This window comes from Penaeus chinensis, chromosome 2 (assembly GCF_019202785.1).
Source record: "Penaeus chinensis breed Huanghai No. 1 chromosome 2, ASM1920278v2, whole genome shotgun sequence".
Classification (NCBI taxonomy): Eukaryota; Metazoa; Arthropoda; class Malacostraca; order Decapoda; family Penaeidae; genus Penaeus; species Penaeus chinensis.
The window spans coordinates 6,166,012-6,181,011 of record NC_061820.1 but is presented as its reverse complement, the minus strand read 5'-3'; the positions used below and the strand labels follow the sequence as shown (position 1 = coordinate 6,181,011).

General features: G+C 34.2%; 3 protein-coding genes across 3 annotated transcripts in view; 2 read left to right on the top strand and 1 right to left on the bottom strand.

Annotated features, from left to right (window-relative positions):
- The window catches only part of LOC125032283 (protein mab-21-like 2), a 1,371-nt gene extending 1,004 nt beyond the window's left edge, over window positions 1–367 (top strand). Inside the window, exon 1 of the mRNA XM_047623383.1 lies at window positions 1–367. This exon is cut by the window's left edge and continues 1,004 nt beyond it. Within this exon, the coding sequence (XP_047479339.1) occupies window positions 1–367 (367 nt within the window).
- Window positions 1–15,000, bottom strand: part of LOC125031263 (neurobeachin-like) — a 1,410,248-nt gene that overhangs the window by 93,728 nt on the left and 1,301,520 nt on the right.
- Window positions 622–2,998, top strand: LOC125032272 (protein mab-21-like 2). The gene is given in 2 exon segments (XM_047623372.1): window positions 622–1,425; window positions 1,427–2,998. Coding segments are annotated over 2 exon segments (1,359 nt in total). The 3' UTR covers window positions 1,982–2,998.

Sequence of the window (15,000 nt, the reverse complement as noted above, 5' to 3'; positions counted from 1 at the left end):
GGATCGACTCCTTACACAAGGATGCCGCAAGAAGTGCCTCTCCATCCTCAAGACTTTAAGAGACCGGCACCTTGAGCTGGCCGGAAACCCCGTGAGCTCCTTCGTGCTCAAGACTCTGGTACTGTACGAGTGCGAGAAACACCCACACGAGTGGGAGTGGGACACCATCAGCCTCGGGGACCGCATTAATGGTATCCTTCTCCAGCTGATCTCATGCCTTCTGTGCCGTAGGTGCCCACACTATTTCCTGCCTCAGGTGGACCTCTTCCGTGGCACTCCTCGCCAGAGCCTCACTCAGGGTGCCTCTCAGACCTGGCGACTTACTAGGGACCTCCTCACCAGAACAGAGTACCTTCAGCAGTGTTAATTTGCTTTATCATCGTACTACCAAAATAATAATAAAAACGAATCGCCTGCCTAGCCGTCGCGGCGAGGTAGACAGTCAGTCAACCAGTCAACCTCGTATAACCTAGTACCTGAGAGCCGCCACCGCGTGACAACAGTCATAAGGCCATCGATCCGCTAGTGCCTGGCCAGGTCGCGGCTCCTGACGGCCAGCCAAGATGGATGTTCTGTCCTTGTCCTGTTTCTGCCGCGGCGCCGTGACAGAAGGGCGGGGCGATGGGCGGCGCGCGGCCCTTTGGCTCCGCCCACATTGCATCTCCTGCAGGCGCAACTCACGCATCAGTAATTAGCAGCGTGAGGTTGCGAGGAAGCCCCGTTGCACCGAGTGCCAAGCAGGTGCCACCAACACGTGCCCCCCGCCACCTCCACCACCTCAACGCTATTCTCACACTACTTGATTTCCTTCCACCTTCGGAATATTCCTGTTTACCTCATTTAAGCACAAAGTCCATTAGCGGTTGCTCGTGTGTGGGGATGCTGGTGCCGGCGGACATGCAAGGTGCCCAGTCACGCATGCTGTACCAGGTAAACAAATACTCTGCGGAGCGTGTGGCCGCCCGGCGGGCAGCTGTTGCAAAGACGCTCCGGGAAGTGGTCAAGGTCGTGCAAGATGTGCTGAAGGAAGTTGAGGTGCAAGAGCCGCGGGTCATCTCTTCTCTGGCCGAGGTCAACGGCCGCTTCGAGGGTCTCAACGTCGTCTCGCCCATGGAGTTCGAGGTTATACTCTACCTCAACCAGATGGGAGAGTTCAACTTCGTGGACGACGGCAGCATCCCCGGCAGTGCGGTTCTCAAGCTCAGCGACGGCCGGAAGCGCTCCATGTCGCTGTGGGTGGAGTTCATCACGGCATCGGGCTACCTGTCGGCCCGCAAGATGAGGTCGCGTCTCCACACTCTCGTGGCGCAGGCCGTCGACAAGTGCACCTACCGCGACTCCGTCAGGATGGTCGGGGACACGAGCGAGGTGCGGCTGCGAGTGCGCGACCGCTATACCGTGCAAATAACACCAGCGTTCAAGTGTTCAGGGCGTGTGGCCCAGGTCGGCCGCCCACTGGCCGTCGCCGCACGTGCCGTGGCCGCCGCCGAGTCTCGTGGCGGAGGTCAAGACAGAGGGATTCGATCTGCTGAGCAGAGAGTCGGCAGTGGGCACCGGGAAGAACGGCGGGGGCCTCGAGGGCGACGCTTGGGCATTGTCATTTAATGACGCCGAAAATCGCCTCTTGTACGGCGCCAGCCGCAAGCGGTGTCTGGCCATTCTGAAAACTCTGAGGGATCGCCACCTGGAGCTGCCCGGCGACCCGGTGCCGGCCTACGCGGTGAAGACTCTGGTGTTGTACGAGTGCGAGAAACACCCTCGGGAGACGGACTGGGACGAGACCGTGCTTGGCGACCGCCTCGTGGGGATTCTCCTCCAGCTCATTACCTGCCTGCAGTGTCGCCGGTGCCCCCACTACTTCCTCCCGTCAATCAACCTCCTGCGCGGAGCGTCGCCCCCTTCCCTGGAGTCCGCGGCCAAGCAGGCGTGGAGACTCACGCGGGAGCTCCTCACGAACTCCAAGAGCCTGGAGAAGCTGTGAGGCTCCGCGTCCGCCTCCCCCGATGCCTCCAAGGACTTCCCGGCCGCCGGTGAGGATAATAAACTTATAGTGATGCTATCATCAGCGTCGGCACAGGTGGCAAGCAGGTGCTAGTGCGAAAATGTATATAATGTAAATAAACTCTGTGCCAAACCATAGTGCTGAAGGTCTTATACCACGTCGGACATTTAAGTTTATACCAGTGGCTTCTAGTTCGCGAAAATACTTTCATATATATTTTATTTATGTGCGCTGTGCGTCATTATACGGCGTTGATTTTATTACAGCTGTGATAACTTTTAGTTTTCGAGTGTTAGCAATTTGTAAATAGTAATCTGGTCAATTTAACGTTTCCCTTTAGACCTTACATGTGTTAGTGCGTAAGTGTGCTTGTGAGGAGGACATGCGGTCTGGTACAGTGACAGCAGCCGGAGGAGAGGCCGAAGGCGAGGAGGACGCCACGTGCAGGACCCCCCCCCCCCCTCCACCCCCTACCACCACTCGCCCCAGTGACGAAAACACCGCCAACGTGACTACACTCACTTGTACTCCAACACATTCGGAAAATAAGTAGACTGCAACTAGTAAAAAAAAGTAGGTGGGCTTCACCATAGACTTTGGACACTTTGGAGGCCTAGGCTATTCGAGCTGCCTGTAAAACGACAGCCGATACTGTATTCCTTAAAATATTCTTCTTCTTTTCGGTCGTCAGTGTTTAGGTGCAGATCTGTTTTAGTCAATATTTCATTAGCAATGTAGTAATACTTTTTTGAAATGTTATTTTGTTACTCTCTAATGTAATGTCTAACTATGGTACTAGTGAAAGTAATTCTAATTGTGTCTTGTCAGGTGTGGCTACGGCCAGGTATACACTGTGTCTTGTACTTACCAAGCAAACTGTTTCCGGTGGCAGTAACAAGTTGCTGCCTAGACTCAGCATCTCTAAGTCACCCAATACCTTATTTATTGTCTGTACAACTGTGTAGAACTTTGGTTAAATACAACTGAACAATGTGAGATAGATTTTCATTTCACCATTCATAATATTCATATCCTGATACTCTATCCTAAGTCATCTAGTGAATGACGCTCCATAGAATGCCACTAAGTTATACAAATAAAATTATGCACACCATGGTAATCATGGACCAAGGTCTGAGCATGGAATTATGCAGGACAATCATCCAAAATTTAAAAGAATATATTTTGTTGTCAGCAAAAGCAATCAATCAGCAGTAAAGAAGTAAAACCACTTATATAAACTTGCATAATTAATTTTAACTGTAACTGTGCTCTTTAATTCCTATGACTTCTCCAAAGTCTATTTCAGAATACCCTGATAATTACACAAAAATGCTAAAACCAAAAATATCTACGGAAAAGGAAGGAAAAAGGGGTGACCTTTCTATTAATTAAAGACGGAAGGCTTGGAAATAAATAGGAAAACAGAGGAAAAAGCCTAAGTCCATCAAAACGCTATTTCGAGGAACAACGAAATCCATAAAGTATTTACAAAAAAATAGATCTATATGTGAATGGTGTCATTATTCATTAATTAATATTAATGATTAATTTCTACTGTTAATATGTCAAATACCAACTGACAGCAATAAGATCGGTAACAGTTATGAGTATCGCTACCAATATCAACACTGAAAATACTATTTTTTTTCTGAAATTGTGAGTATTCTGTTCCTGGATTTACCATTGATATAACCCTTGACAATAATTATAGGAACTCATGTTTCACAAATTATTATATATATTACATTTCAAACTGTAAGCAACGATCTATGCAATTTCTATATTTTCTTTCTCAAATGCTTTTACCTAATTCTTTTACACCATGTTACTTACATTTTCGTGCTTTGGAACACACGCTTAATTATTTCTAGAATACATACATACATACATACACATATATATACTGAAGTTGTGTTCATCTATACAAAAAAAACTTGCTTTCACACCCACTCCTATTACCATTATTACTTTCATTCTATTATTTCTAATTCATTATCAACCCATTATTATTTATACCTGATTAAATACTGTTGGTTTATAAATATATCATTATCAATATTCTTACAGTATTGCAATTCTTGTTATTCTTATAAACTGCAAATTGTTATTATCATTTCTCATTATTCATTATGATTACAATTTATTTTCATCATAATTTATCATTAAACCAAATCTGATTATTACCTCTGTTTTGTTATCTCTCTTTTTTTCCCAATTTTCTTACGATTATAATTCCAACAACTATTTTTTCATCATCAGCATCATGACCTAAGTCTTATGGAATTAATATAATGATCATAATGATTAGCATAATTATTATCGATAACATTATAATTATGGTTGACTTATTGCAGCCTTTTTATGAAAACTGTTATCAACCGTGTAGTTGTTGCACAAGTTCTATCAATAATATTCATATCATCGTTATCAAGAATGTCACTATCCATCATTACTGTCATTAACATTCGTATTATATTATTACCATAATTATGCCACTATCAATCATGACTGTCAGTAACATTAGTATTATATAATAATTATCATAATTTTCATTATCATCATTACTATTACCAAATATCAATATTATTATCATTATCATCACCACTACCACCATCATCATCATAATAACAGCAACAACAACAACAACAATCAATACTACTACTACTACTACTAATGATAATAATAATGATAATAAAAATAGTTTTAACAATGATAATAATAATTATTATTACCATTATTATTTTAATTATTATTATTATTAGTAGTAGTAGTAGTATTAATATTATTATCATTCTTAATATCAAAGGGCTACTACAAACAATACAAATACTAATACTAATACCAATAATAACAACAAAAAGATTAACAACAACAAGAATAACAATAATAATTGTCATTATAATAATCAATACGATCAATCTTATCTATCACATCATCATTTGTGACTCCTGTTATCATATCATAATAGCAATGATCTTAACCAATTTACCATTATTTATCTTTATGTGTACTATCTATATTATATCAACAATGATAAAAACAACAATACAAATAGAATTGCTCTTATAACTGTTATTGCTAGTTTCATTTTTATCTTTACCGTCATATATTTAGTCATTATTGTTATTGCTATCAATATCACTTTATAACTACCATTAGCAGTTCTCATTGCTGTTATTATTATTATTATTATTATTATTATTATTATTATTATTAATATTATTTATTATTATTATTATCATTATTGTTATTATCATTATTATTTTTATTATTACTATCATTGTTGTCATTATCATATCATATTGTTTTATTATCACTTTATCACTACAATTAGCAGTTATCATTGCTGTTGTTGTTGTTGTTGTTACTGTTACTGTTACTGTTACTGTTACTATTACTATTATCATTGTCATTATTATTATTATAATTATAATTATAATTATAATTATAATTATAATTATTATTATTATTATTATTATTACTACTACTACAACTATTATTATCATTATTATCATTATTACTATTATTATTATTATTATTATTATTATTATTATTATTACTATTATTGTCATTATCATCATTATCATAAATACTGTTATTATTGTTATTACTGCTATTATTACCAATATGATTATATAAATTATCATTATTACTACTTCTATAATTATTATCATAATTATCACCAATATTTTTATTATTACCATTACCATCATCATTTCCTACTAACAGTATCAGAAAACAAAAGAGACATTATTAAAAAACATCATTGCCAATCGTTGAACAAGATCTATATACTCAGATCCGGAGTATAATTAATTTTGAGCACAGATATTCTTTCTTTAATCACTTGATCATCACAGCTCTTTGCTATCAACTTGATTATTATAATGGAGATAATAAGACAAATATTACTCGTATTAGTAACAATACTGCTGATGATGACAGTCGTGCCAATAGTAATAATACCAATAGCCGCTATGCACAAAATAAATCTATTTTGAGCATAGTCACCATTTTTCCATCAATAGCAACAATAATAATGATAAGTGATAATATAATAATATTACTAGCAGGAGTTCCAATAATAGTAATAGTAATAGTAATAGTACTACTACTAATAACGATAATCAATAATAATGCTGAAGTCAATAATTATGATAATGTTATACATAAACATATACAGATAATGATGATGATTGCTAATAATAAAAATGAAAGTAATTTTGATTGTAAAATCAACAAAAACAACAACACAGTTAACAATTATTGACAAGGTTGGTGTAAATAATTATGGTAATTTAATATATATATAAATATATATAAATACATATAATATATTAATATATATAAATAATATAATATATTATATAAATATAAATATAAATATAAATATAAATATCTATATCTATCTATCTATCTATATATGTATATGTATGTATGTATATATATATATATATATATATATATATATATATATATATATATGTATATGTATATATATCATATAATATATATCTAGATAATAATGATGATGACTGTTAATAATAAAAGTAAAAGAAATAGTAATTGCAATATTAAACGTAATAGTATTAATAATAATAATCATAATCATAATAATAATAATAATAATAATAACAATTATAATAATAATAACCATAATAATAATGATGAAGATGATAATAGTAATACAATCAACAATACTAAAAATACTACTACTACTACTACTACTACCAGTAATACTAATAAACAATAATAATAATAATAATAATAAAACAACAGTAATATTAATATTAATAATAACAACAAAAATAATAATAATAATAACAATAATAATAGTAACAATAACAATGACAATAATAATAATGGTAATAACGATGATTATTATAACAATAAAATAACAATGTGATAATTAATATAATACTGTTCTCAACAATGCCAACAATTGAGAAAATACAAATAATAATAATAATGATGAAGATGATTGATAATAAAAATTAACAAGAACAAAAATGATAATAATGATAATAACACAACGGCAGTAATAATAATAATGACAATGATGATAATAATAATATCAATACTGATCTATATAATGATGATATCAGAAATAATAATAATAATAATAATAATAACAATAATAATAATAAATGATAACAATACTATTAACAATAACAACGATAGCGATTCTAATGACAGTGGTAATAACAGCAAAATTGCTCACGTAACACTACTGTCATTACTGATGACAATGATGCTAAGAACAATATCTAAATAATATGAAATGTTGCAAATAAGATTGAAGCGGGCATAAGGTAGTAAATATTGGTAATAACAATAATAATATATTTTGTATTAATAACGGTGATAATATCAATGACAATTGAAAAAAAGTGTTATTCCTAATTAAAACACCGATAACAGTAATAATAATAATAATTGTAATACAATTAACATCAGTGTTAAGGAATGATTGTGTAATAACGATGATAACTGCACATATGAGATAGCAACCATGCTATTATTGATATCAGTTATCATACACAAATTATTATCATTATTGCCACTCCACTACCTATTATCATTATTATCATCATCACCTTTATTATCATTCTTATTACTACTATTACTATATCTATATAATTATTATTATTATTATCATCAATATCATTATTGTTTTTGTATTACTCCTATTATTATCATCATCATTATTACTATTTTCCTTATCATTACTTTTATCATCCTTATCATCATCATTATTTTAAAAAATATTATCATTATCACCATGATAACAACAACAGCAACATCGATAATAATAATAATAATAATAATAATAATAATAATAATAATAATAATAACAGCAACAACAAAACAACAACAATAATAAATATGATTATTATTTTCATGATCATAATCATAATCATTATAACAACAAAAACAATATTATTAATAATAATAATAATAATAATAATAATAATAATAATAATAACAATAACAATAATAATAAAAACAACAATAATAATAATAATAATAATAATAATAATAATAATAACGATAACAATAATAATAACAATAATAATAATATTAATAATAATAATAATAATCATTACCATTATCATTATTAATATTATTATCATCATCAACATCATAATCTTTAAAACAACAATAATAACAATAATAATAATAATAATAATAATAATAATATCAATAATGATGATAATAATAACATCAATTATTATCATTATTATCACTGTTACAATAATAATAATAATAATAATAATAATAATAACAATAATAATCAATATTATTGTTATTAATATAATTATAATCATCATCTTTATTATTATCACTATTATAAATAATAACACTATTATCATTAATATTATTATTATCATCATTACTAGTACCCTAATATTTGTTTATGATTATGATTATGATTATCATCATTATTATTAGCAGCATCATCAACATTATTATAATTGTTATCATCATATCACGATTATCATTATCATTACCGACATCCTCGTTATAGCATTAAAATTAACATCACTCATATCTAAAAAAATAAAACTACAGAAAAAACATAATCAATTATTGTTGCCATTCTAGCGATTTTTTACATTCCCTATTTTTTAGCGGAGAAATGTGGAGTTTTTTTCTCTTATCTTCAGCGGTTTTTAAAGTCCAGTTTTGTGGAAATACCGATGGCAACACCGACCACAATACAACATCGCTACCAACATAGCAACCACAAATAAACCCTATATAAAATTCCCCATAAAACACCCGCATATATCGTTTATCACGAGACGTTATTTGATTTATATCGATTAATTTATTCATAATATTCTTACCTCTGCGAATTAGTTTTTTTGTGTTATTTATTTCAGTCTTACTACTTCAAATTCGTAACTAATTCTTGAATATCGCTAATGACCCATTCAGTATGATTTACAATATCTTTCTCATCGTCATTATCATTACCATTACTGTAAATAATTTTTCCGCTATATATTTTCTTTAGCTGATTTTACTCCTTATGAAAGTATTTATGTTGCAATATTTTACATGAACAAAACTCCCACTTGGTCAAGAACACAGGTATTAGTACATATTTCTCGACTATAATTATCATTAGTTATCTTATACGGACATTTTCAACGAAATACTGTCATATCATTGTGCTTTTATCTGTATTGATATTTATTTCATTATCATTATGATTATTATCATTATTGTTATCATTATCATTACTATTATTACAATCATTATCAATATCATTATTATTATTACAAGCATTATCAATATCATTATTATTATTATTATTATTATTATTATTATTATCATTATTACTATTATTATTATTATTATCATCTTTATCATTATTAAGATCAATATCAGTACTAATATGAATAGTAATGCTATGCATACTATCATTATCATTATCATTATTATTACTATCTTTATCATTTTCGTTATTACTAACATTATTATTACTATTATCATCACCATTGTTATCATCATCATTATTAATATTATTATCATCATTGTTATTATCATCATGATTATTATCATTACGATCATTATTATCATTATCATTGTAATCAATATTGTCATTATCCTTATGGTCAATATTATTATCATAATCATCATTATAATGAACTTTATCAGCGTTATCATAAGTGTTGTGTTACTCTTACCACCTCTATCATCATCTTAATATTTTTTACTTTATCAAATGTTTTTATTACTATCCGGTAACATCAAAATAAAATTAAAATATTCGATATTCTAAACATAACACCCTCACGCCGAAATCCTTAATATAACGCTAATAAATTCTCATGATATACTATATATCATATAAAAAAAATATATCATAATTATCAGAACGCCAACAAAATAATCTAACAGCATGATTATCCGAGAACAAATACAAACTACCGATTAATTAAATCTTCCAACCATAAATCACCACGTATTTGTCTCTTAAACATCAAGTAAACCATATGTGTATGTGTGCAATAACAAAATACCCCAAAGGCTTTTAAATATTAACACTCCTCTGGATACAATAACACGTGGCACTTTTCCCGCACTCTGCCGTCGAACGAGGGCTGGCAGGAAAATCATTTATTTCTTAGGCCTTAAAAGACTTTAATTCAACTTGTCATGTGCAGTACAATTGATAGCATGAGAGTCAAAGATGCTTCCTTCTAGACACGTTCTTAAATAAGCGTCGATAAGGCAGTTAGTTGGGATTATTGCGTATTTTACTACTGCAGACACAGAGATACCTTTGTCGTTTAATGTTCAGTCCGTCATCGAGGCTCCATTGGGTGTATCTTTGATATTAAATCGCAATGCCACAACGTTATTTTGAGACATAATGATACCGTCGTGTAATGCTGTACCATACGTCTCTGGATAATCACTGTTATTAAACTGACAATATAGCGTGCTTGTATTTCGCGTGACGGTGTTTGCTGCCTTAGAAAAGTTGGCTGCTCATTGGCTGCTCATTCCTCCCGCGAAGTCGAAGCGATATTCCCGACGTTTCGCTATGAAGTGACGACATCTCCAGCGTTCCGAAGACAGTGACGAACGGCCGGCGCTGATCCAGAACGCCAAATTACGGTTCATTGATAATTTTGCGGCGACGAACCGGAGCACCGACGCTCCTTACGGCCGCATGAGAGACAAATCTTGGACGATCGCGGCGAAGCGCTGATGTTAACGATCCAGAAGTTGGTATTTTTTAGCATTTTTCTTTCCGATCCATGGTCCACGAAAGGGAGCCATGACGCTAAAATGTTACAAATGTTAAAATTTAGTGTGCCCGCGTTGCTATATAAGAGGAAATTGCTACAATTATATCTCAAGAGTTGCAACGTTCAGTAAAGTTTCCGAAGGGGTGACGTCTTAATGTTCGCGGGGTTGTTGACGTCCGTCTATTTCCGATAACAGTACGACTGCGGAAGTCTAGTTAATAATTCAAACAACAAAAATACGTGGAAAAGCGAGGATTATCACGGCCGAATAAATATAAATAAATGACTAGCTAGCCATTGGCAAATCTCTCTCTCTTTATAAAGGGACTATTGCATTTCAGAAGGTTAATGAAATACAATTCGTCACTGTGACCTCAAAATCTCAAAAACACATACAATATACCACTACATCGAATGCTTTTATAAATCCTCTCCCATTTTTAAAAAATTCAAAGACTTTATGCACTTCAAACACTCACAACAGGTAAATCGATGATATCTTCGTTCGTTTATAAAGACCAAACAAATCAGAAATATGAAAAGAATAAAAACAAAAACAAAAGTAAAAAGCACTTGCAAGAAATCAACGCGACAAATCAGCGTTAACATCCGTCTTGAGTCGCTCTCTCGTGCTGTAACATGTGGAAAATTGTAAAATGTTTCATGAAAATGCGCGCATGCAAATATCTGCACGGTAATGCATGTTTTGTATGTATGCATGAGTGTGTGTGTGTGTGTGTGTGTGTGTGTGTGTGTGTGTGTGTGTGTGTGTGTGTGTGTGTGTGTGTGTGTGTGTGTGTGTGTGAGCATGCGCTCGTACATGTGCGTGTGCATGTGCTTGCGTGTTTGTGCCATATCAATGATCTCCAAGCACACCAAAACGGATGCTCTGCCTGAAACCCTCTGGCCGACCGTTACGCCACAAATGATAAAAAATACCAACCGCTGCATTTCCTTTCCACGAAAATCCATTTGCCTGCAATACCTAGGGAATAAATTATTCTTTTCAATCAGCCATCAAAGCTTCATAAACAAACCAGAGTAATGGGTCTACACCATAGTGGGGGAGGAGCAAGAGGGGGAACGCGGAAGTGTATTCTTTATAAAAAAAAAGACAAAAAAATATCTATATAATAAATCACATCTGCGACTTTTCATCCCTTCCCCCCATATAAAAATTATTACACATTAAAACTTTGCTAACGACCCATTTCCATCCCGGTAATTTAGCGAGTCGCGCATAAATTAGCTGGCGTCGGTCCCATAAAGTACCCATTGGCGTAACGACCACTTGGGCCAACCACCGCCAATTACCCCACCCACAACGACCCGCCGATACCACTTGAGGGCGGCCGAGTAAGTGGATAAGTGGAGGGTGAAGTGACGGCCGGAGAAGTGTGGCCTCGCGTCCCTTGCCTGTCCTGGACTGACCCGCTGCCCCACGCCGCGCCCGTCCCTCGCTCGCCATGGCCCAGGCCCTCTTCCTCGCTCACTTCCTCCCTTTCCCTTTGTCATGCTGTGTCCTCTTCCTCGACCTCTCCCTCTTTTCCGTTCCTTCGTTTATTTTTTCTCTTCTACCTTTACTTCTCTTTTTCCTCGCCATGCCTTGCTCTCCTCACACCCTTCCCCTCGTTCCCCCTGTACCCCTCTGCCTCTACTTTTACCATTTTCCCCTCTTCCTTACTTCCTCCCCGTTCCATTTTCCTCTGTTTCCCCTTCACTATTCCCCTTTCCCAACCCGATAAATCACCAGAGTCGATCTCCGTGACATGCAAATATGCACGATACTCTCTTTAATTCACTGTCTTTTTTCCGCTGAATCCCATAAAATTCGATAATTACCCCGCCCGTTAATGACATCGCTACATCCGACCATTTTATTTGCTGTTTTAACCAGCGAATGATTATTCTTCCCTTCCCCTCCTCGTCCCCTTATCGACTCGGACGATCACGAACACCTTAGCATCAAAAGCGGACATCACACAGCCGGTGTTCAGGTCGTTCCTTCTGACGGGCACGCGATTCTCTTTCATTCACAGCATACCAAGAATGTAAACCTCTATAAGGATCCTAAAGTGATTTGTCGGACGAGGCACTGGCATAAATAACAAACACATGAATAGTAATTAACATACACAAAGAGGAATGAGTCAAAATCACCGCTGTCTGCCCACGACGTGAAATTTCAACACTAACGAAACGCTGACAGATACATTCACAATTCAAATAGCGATCACTGTAGCGCTGAATAAATCTCAAATCTCCAACCGGAGTATCCAATATATACGACGGCCGGAGATGCCCATTCCACATGCTGACTTTCCCGATAATCCCCAAGCCCCAATTCCCCGAGGCAAAAGTAGCAGGAGAGATGGATGGACGTATCATTTCGGGCAATCCCTCCCATACGGCGAATAAATCTCGGCCCGGGCTTAGAAACGGGGCTTTTTAAAGAATTCTCCCGGGTCGCTTACCGAAAACAAGATCAAACAGCCATCCATCAGCCGCCGCCCCGCCCTCCCTCGCCATTTATCCCAGACGCGGGGCCTTTTCTTCTCTTTAAAAAATGATAAATCCCCGGTACTTGTGTAAACGCTGTCCACGCCGAGCGGCCCGGAGATTAGCGCGGGTATAAAACACGGGTTTTCTTCCTCGCCGGTGCGGCCGCGGCAATATATTATCACAAGCGCGGCGCCGATTCTATTTTCGTCGCCGCCGCGGACGGCTGACCCCCACGCAGATCGCCAGTGTGTTCGTGCCAAAAGAAAAGAAAAGAAAAGAAAAGAAAAGAAAAGAAAAGGAAAGAAAATCGCCAGCATCGTTTAAGAAGCGAAGTTTTTTTATTTCGATCAGCGGCATTTGTTCACGTCTTCTGAGCATCAACACATCAGTGAAAAGAGGATAAGATAATTCAGTTACTCATTAATACAGAATCAAAATAGTAAATCCGTGACCACTAAAAGGATATAACGAATACAAAATAAACAAATTAATAAATTATAATTAATATCATACCAAAAACAATTCTTCGAACTGCAATCGACAATGCGTTTGATATAAACGCATAGTAAAATTTAATCTTAATAATGATAATACTGATAATATCACGGAAAATATCACTAGGGGAAAGTTTACAGTGATAACTAAGATGATAAGTGATGGTGTACTTAATAATTGCAATAGTGCCAGTATATCACGAACATTGTTATTTGTGACACAGATGATGGCAAACATAAAACAATTACCAATAATCATAACTATGATAATTATAGTAATAATGATGAAAATGATAATGCAAATGATGATAACGATGATAATACTAACGACAATAATAATAAAAATAACAAGGGATGATGATAATAAAAGTAGCAGTATAATTATTATTAGTAATGACAATAATAATAATAATAATAATAATAATAATAATAATAATAATAATAACAATAATAAAGATAATAACTATAATAACAGTGATAGTATGAATAAGAACAGAAACAGGAATACCAGTAACGCTCACGATTAAAGTAATAATATTATAATAACAATTATCATAATATTGATAACCATAAATTTTCCATACGTCCCTAAAAATCCATAATGATGTAAGGGACCGATGATACTTCGAACTGCAATAGTTAATAACACTGATAATAGTAAATAATTATGGAAAATTATACAAAAAACAATAGTGTCAGATAATTACAAATAGCCACAAAAACAATAACATTACTAATAATGATAATAACAATAATAATAACAGCAACAATAATAATAACAAAAGCAGAAATTTAAAAAAATGCTTACGGCGTCATCAAAATGATAACAAATACGAAACAATAATATCTGAAATAAATAACAATGATGTTGCTAAGAAAACCAAAACCAACAATAATAATACATAAAAATACATCAGTCAAATTGATTTGTTTATTAGATCTACTATTTTCATACAATATATATATATATATATAATACATATATATATATAATATATATATAATATGTGTTTATATGAGCATATACATATATGTATGTATGTGTATATATATATGTATATATATAACATATATATATATATATATAAATATATATATAAACATACATAATAAATAAACAAACAAATAAATAACTAAATAAGTAAATATATATACATATATATATGTAATATATATATATATATATATATATATATATATTTATCTATATGAATGCATAAATAAATAAATA